The following is a 5,684-nucleotide window of genomic DNA, read 5'->3' as shown; positions in this document are numbered from 1 at the left end:
ACTTTTCTAATCATATTTTCACGTCCTACAGGAAAAAAAAAAAAAAAAAAAAAAAAAAAAAACTTTGACCCACTTGATTGAATGAGTCAAAATCTAATTGTATACCTTGTGCCATGGATGAGCTTTAATCTGAGGGAACCTGAAGTCTGTGTAATTTGGATTCATACATCGAATTTCTTCCCGAGTTGGAGTACCAAGAACCTATAAGAAGCTTAAAAGATAAGAGATGAAACTTCATTTTGATCGTTTTAGAATCAACATACAACCGAGGTATCACCTTGATTATCTCTACAAGTTGGTCGACTGCATTTTCCCCGGGAAACAACGGCTGCAACAAATCAGAAAGACTAAGCAAAAGGAGCAAGAGTAGAAATACATCTATTTGCGGGAAATTATAAGAAATTGAAACGTCAAAATCACAGACCTGGCCTAGAAGAAGTTCAGCAAGAACACAACCAGCCGACCATATATCAATGGAGGTTGTGTATTCTGTTGCACCAAATATGAGTTCTGGAGCTCGATAATAACGTGAGCATATATATGATATATTTGCTTCACCCTTAACCTGAAAAGGGTAGCAAAAGGAAAAAGTGTCATTGGAGAAAGAATGTACGTCAATAGATTATTCAAATGACTTCATTATAGTCTCTTTCTAAACATACATCGAGATGAGTTACATGATGGAATAATTTTCTTATAAAGAAAAACTCATAGTTAGTGGTTTGAACACTGGACTTTAAGCTATTATTTTCAACACTCGGTCTTAGGCAGAATATATGAATAATTGGAAAATGTGTGTCAACCAAAAAATTAAAAATGATAGAGAGCATACCAGTACTTTTGCACTTCCAAAGTCACAAATCTTAACCTGATGAGTTAAAGGATCAACCTGCAATTTCCATGGCATTGTTTCAGAAACATAGTTCCACCATAGGCAAATAGAAGAATTACGGGAAAAAGGCATACCAAAAGATTTTGAGGCTTCACATCCCTATGGCAGACCCCAGGAACCGAATGAATATATGCAAGGCCCCTAAAGATCTGAAGATTTTATTGACAACTGAGCGTTAGCATATAAGACAAATCCACCGAAAGTTAATGCATTGTAAATGAAATAATATGCCATACTTGATATGTGTAAAGTTTGACGTAGATGAGTGGCATCCTCTGGTTCATGCTGTTGTAGTGCTTAAGAACATGATACATATTTTGGGGAACAAATTCCATAACCAAATTCAAGAAAAGCTCATCTTTACTAGTTGTCGAGAAGAAGCAATGCTTCAGAGAGACCACATTTGGGTGATCCATCAGACGCATTAGTTGCAACTCCCTGTTTTTATAACGCTTATCTTGCAAAACCTTTTTTATGCCAACCGTTTCTCCTGTTTCCAAGCATTTTGCCTGATAAAAAGGGATGTCAAACTACAAAAATATAGAAAGAGCACAAATTTTGTCATATGGTGATATATAATTATGCATTACCTGGAATACAATTCCAAATGAACCACTACCCACCACACGCTCAGCCATGTAACTGATTGTCTACATTGCAAAAAATGAAAATTTAACATGTCAGCAATTTATATTTCAAAGATAATTCTGACTGCATCGAAGATTTCTAGATTGCTATTAAGTTTCATAAAAACAAATGAATTGTTGGTTAAATAGGTAAGTTGTTAAGGATATACTGTGCCATATTAAACTATGTTATAAACATATGGCAAACATATTTATTCCACAAATGAACTGAAGGATAAAATTATTGGAACCAATTATGAGATGAGGAGAATGAGAGTTTAACCTGTTTTGGTTCACCATTTTTGCCACCAATTGTAGTGGAAATGATGTGACCAGTTACTGCATCATTCCCTTCAATTACTGCAGCTGACATTTCCTGGAATTTGCAGCATAAAGCATGGTAAATCAGGCAGGAAGTTTAGGCCTATGAGTGATATAGACTAGATGCATAAAGGACACATGAAAACATAGAGAGCTCATCCACATATAAGCCTGTGATAGTGAAACGTAAAACCTATTTTATTGGGAATGGAACTGAACGGTCTGTAAATAAAACCTTTTAGTTGTTGATAAATCATAGAACCAACATTGTTTTGTATGATTATCCACATTCAATGACAGCACATCTAGTATCAAGAAACCTGAGTAGGAAAGCCCACGATTGATTTAGGAAATAGAGTATTTGTTGCTCCCAGTTCCTAGAATCCCATGTGAGGCACCTCGTCTATTTTAGGAAGTGAAGGACGATGTACACATCTACAAAACTAACTTCACAGTAATTATATAACTGGTGCATCAGCTGAAAATTTATGACGGTGTTTTGGGATTTGTGACAAGGATCGGAATGTATCTGAAGAAATTGAAGATGGATCACGAAATGTAGGACTTAAGACAGATTAATGTATCCAGAGCAACGTCTTGAGAAAGCAAAATAGATAGCTATTGCTCACAAGAAAGCATCACATGCTACAATGAGCTTGCATCACATGCTAGAGAGACCTTGCATCTCCACCCAAGGAACTAAGGAGAGAATCAGCCGTTATCGACTTCCCAAAGCAAACTATAATTGTTTTTAAAAATATTCATAGAGAAGAGCAACCGTAATTAGAAACAATAATAATCAAAATTACAGAAGATGAAACAATAACAAAGACTGCACGAGATCGGAACAAATTGAAGGACTGGGAAAAGAAGATTCGGAATCATCAATTAGATGATTCATTTACAATACAAAGTTTAATTCGGACGCCCGCACAGTTCCAAGTTAATTTTCCAATTTATAAGGTTAGGAGGAAAAGAAAAGGTGTGGATTACAAACCACTCCCTCGATTTTGAGAGCAATTAAACTAACAGAAAACGGTTGGAGAAAATTTAGCTCAATCTTAGACGCAAGATCTCATCTAAATACTTGATCAAACACTGGACCAAATATTTCAAATCAACGAGAGAAAACTACCAAATCACCGTAGATCGCTCCTAACTTAGCATGAAACGACGACCTCGAGCTAGATCAGGCACAAACAAAGCATCAACAGAAGCAAAACATAACAGAGAGGAAAATCACCTACTACACACAGACGGCGACAGACACAAAGAGAGAAAGGAAGAGAACCTTATCGGTGTCCATTGCTGCGGCACGGTGAGAGTTGAGATTTAGACGGTCATTTTCAGGTGGAGGCTGCTGTAGCAGCTGTACTTGTGGCTGAGACGGTGGCTGTGGTGGAGGTTGATGGCGAGGCCCTAATGGCAAGGAGGCCATGTGAGACTAGAGCTCTCTCTCTCTATTCTCTCTCTCTCTATTCTCTCTCTCTATTTCTCTTTCTTCCCCGTTTTGTCCCTATTTTTCTTTTTTCTTTTATTAATTATCTAAATTTCCAAGTCTCATTAGAGAAATAGATAGAGTAGACCCACGCGCGAACTTTCGCACCTGAAGTTGCACGCTCCAATCACGGACTTCCATTGCTGTCTTATCTATGTCCCAACCAAGTGACAATAATCTAATGCATCGCGGTGTGCCGTAACTCCCATACACTTCCCGGAAACCCTTCCGACAACAATCACATGGAAATGGAACCCAACGGTTTATTTCACCACCAATCATTCCGGCTTATAATTTTTTTTTAAGAAAATTATTATTATTATTTTACTCTTTTTTTTAATAATAATTCCAGTTCTATATCAACATTTTCATTATATCATTTAAAAAATATATATATATAGATATATATAAAAGAGTAATTTCCAAAATTTTCAAAGAGTACGTAATAAAATTAATTAATTAAATAATAATTAGTATCTTATCCAATGAGTTATGGTTAGCGTGAACATATATTTTTTAAAGTTTTTAAATTTCAAAATAATTATTATTTTATTTTTTTCACCCAAAATAATTAATAAAAAAATGAGGAAGAAATTAGATATTGGAAGTAGAAATGTTGAAAGTAGGGTGAGAGGAGCCCATTCATTATGTGTGTTTCATGGGAGTAATGCATGGAAAATGGAACCATGTGCTGCTACTCTGCTTGGTAACCACTTTGTTAGAATCAATTAAAGACTGTCAAACCATAAGTTTGCTTACCTAAACAACTTTTCATTGAAGATTTGACTTGAACCCAATTTATGGGACCGTGTTGTAACAGCCGCCCAACCGATGTGGGATCTCATAATCCACCTCCTTCAAGGTTCAGTGTCCTCACTAGCACAGCACACGTTTCCCCTTCCAATCGATGTGGAATCTCACAATTCAACCCCCCTTTGGTGCCCAACGTCCTCGCTGGTACACCATTCTGTGTCTGACTCTAATACCATTTGTAACAACTCAAGCCCACCGCTTGTAAATATTGTCTTCTTTGGACTTTTCCTTTCTCTTAAGATTTTAAGGACTTTTCCTTCCGAGCTTTCTCTTAAGATTTTAAAACACGTCTGCTAGGGAGAGATTTACACACCCTAATAAAGAATGTTTCGTTCTACTTTAGAACAGATGTAGGATCTCACAAGGACCCTCCACGCCCCCCACCTCCCAGCTTTAAGCCTCAAAGACTCATATCAATGGCATAATTTATCACAATGCCTCCAATTTCCTTCTGAATCATCGAATGTTAGGCATCACAATTAGTCAAGAAAGAATATCTTTACCCAACTTGGGGGGATAAAACAAGCACTCTGCTGTGCTTTTTCCTTCAATGGCTCAACATTAAAAAGGGGAGAGAGTAAATGGAGAATATGGCAGAAGTTCTGATTACTATGTTTGGTTAATGTCGTGTCTAGGCGTCAGATATGACAATGAGGGCCTCCTCTGCCTCTAAGTCTCCTCTTTTTCCTCTGGCTAAAACAAGCTCTCTGCTATTTTTCCTTCAATGGCACCAACATAAAAGAGAGAAGAATCGACAGATATCTATTTATTCTGTTTGGCTAAATGTATCTCTAGGTGTCAGAAATGGGAAAGAGAACATATGCCTCGGGTCAAGTATACTCGACATGGTTTACTTTTTGTTTGAGCTTAGAACAACACTGTCTATAACAAGAAGCTATTGCAAATAACCGATCTCTATAGAATACTAGTATTGGGTCTTTTACTGAATTGTGTAAAAAAATGGGCAAAACTATTTTGCCATAAACAGAAATGGGAAAATGCATTCAAGATTTTCAGAGTTGATTTCATAATGGGAAGGGATCAGATTTCATCGATTCAACAAGAACCATATTTATTTTTCTGGGCCGACATCATTCAATTCCCTCCCTGGTACAGTTCTGCTAAAAAGCCAACCTAGAAATTCCCATTGAAAGCCTAATACCAGTAAAAGAAGTAAAAGAGTCTGAAGCAAGAAAGGGTAGAATTGCTTGAACTTGTTGGACAAAGCCTTCACTCTCAAGCTGGAGGATGGGTGAGCTAGAGAGTGGTGTGCATTGTCGTGCCAGAGACCTCAATGCAATAAAAGGGAGGGAGAGGGAGGGAAATGGAGTGTAAATTCCAGACTAAGGAGAGACCAGTTTCCATTGATCGACCAGGAACCATGTTAGATATAGTTTGGGACTCTACTTTCAATTCTCACCCCATGCAGATTCAGCAGGGGGAGGGCAGGGGAAGAGAGTGAGGAAGGGAAAAGCAGGGTTTGGTGCATTGGCAGAGGCCTCAGAGAAGGAGGGGGGGGGGGGGGGGGGGGGGG

General features: G+C 37.7%; 1 protein-coding gene across 2 annotated transcripts in view; it reads right to left on the bottom strand.

Moving 5' to 3' along the window:
- Positions 1-3,367, bottom strand: part of LOC111448697 (shaggy-related protein kinase zeta) — a 5,869-nt gene extending 2,502 nt beyond the window's left edge. Inside the window, exons 1-9 of one of the 2 annotated variants that reach the window (XM_023088392.1) lie at positions 3,131-3,367; positions 1,802-1,894; positions 1,483-1,542; positions 1,129-1,401; positions 967-1,041; positions 833-889; positions 425-565; positions 278-328; positions 106-201 (exon numbers count right to left, since the gene is read on the bottom strand). In XM_023088392.1, coding sequence (XP_022944160.1) covers positions 106-201; positions 278-328; positions 425-565; positions 833-889; positions 967-1,041; positions 1,129-1,401; positions 1,483-1,542; positions 1,802-1,894; positions 3,131-3,277 — 993 coding nt within the window. In that variant the 5' untranslated portion in view covers positions 3,278-3,367. Of the gene's footprint in view, positions 1-105; positions 202-277; positions 329-424; positions 566-832; positions 890-966; positions 1,042-1,128; positions 1,402-1,482; positions 1,543-1,801; positions 1,895-2,159; positions 3,085-3,130 lie in introns of those variants that run through there. The other variant, XM_023088393.1, reaches the window with a different exon arrangement.
- Positions 3,368-5,684: the final 2,317 nt, after the last annotated feature.

Source organism: Cucurbita moschata, unplaced genomic scaffold, assembly GCF_002738365.1.
Source record: "Cucurbita moschata cultivar Rifu unplaced genomic scaffold, Cmos_1.0 Cmo_Scf00010, whole genome shotgun sequence".
Taxonomy (NCBI): Eukaryota; Viridiplantae; Streptophyta; class Magnoliopsida; order Cucurbitales; family Cucurbitaceae; genus Cucurbita; species Cucurbita moschata.
Note: the sequence above shows the minus strand (reverse complement) of the source record. Positions and strands in the feature narration are given on the sequence as shown.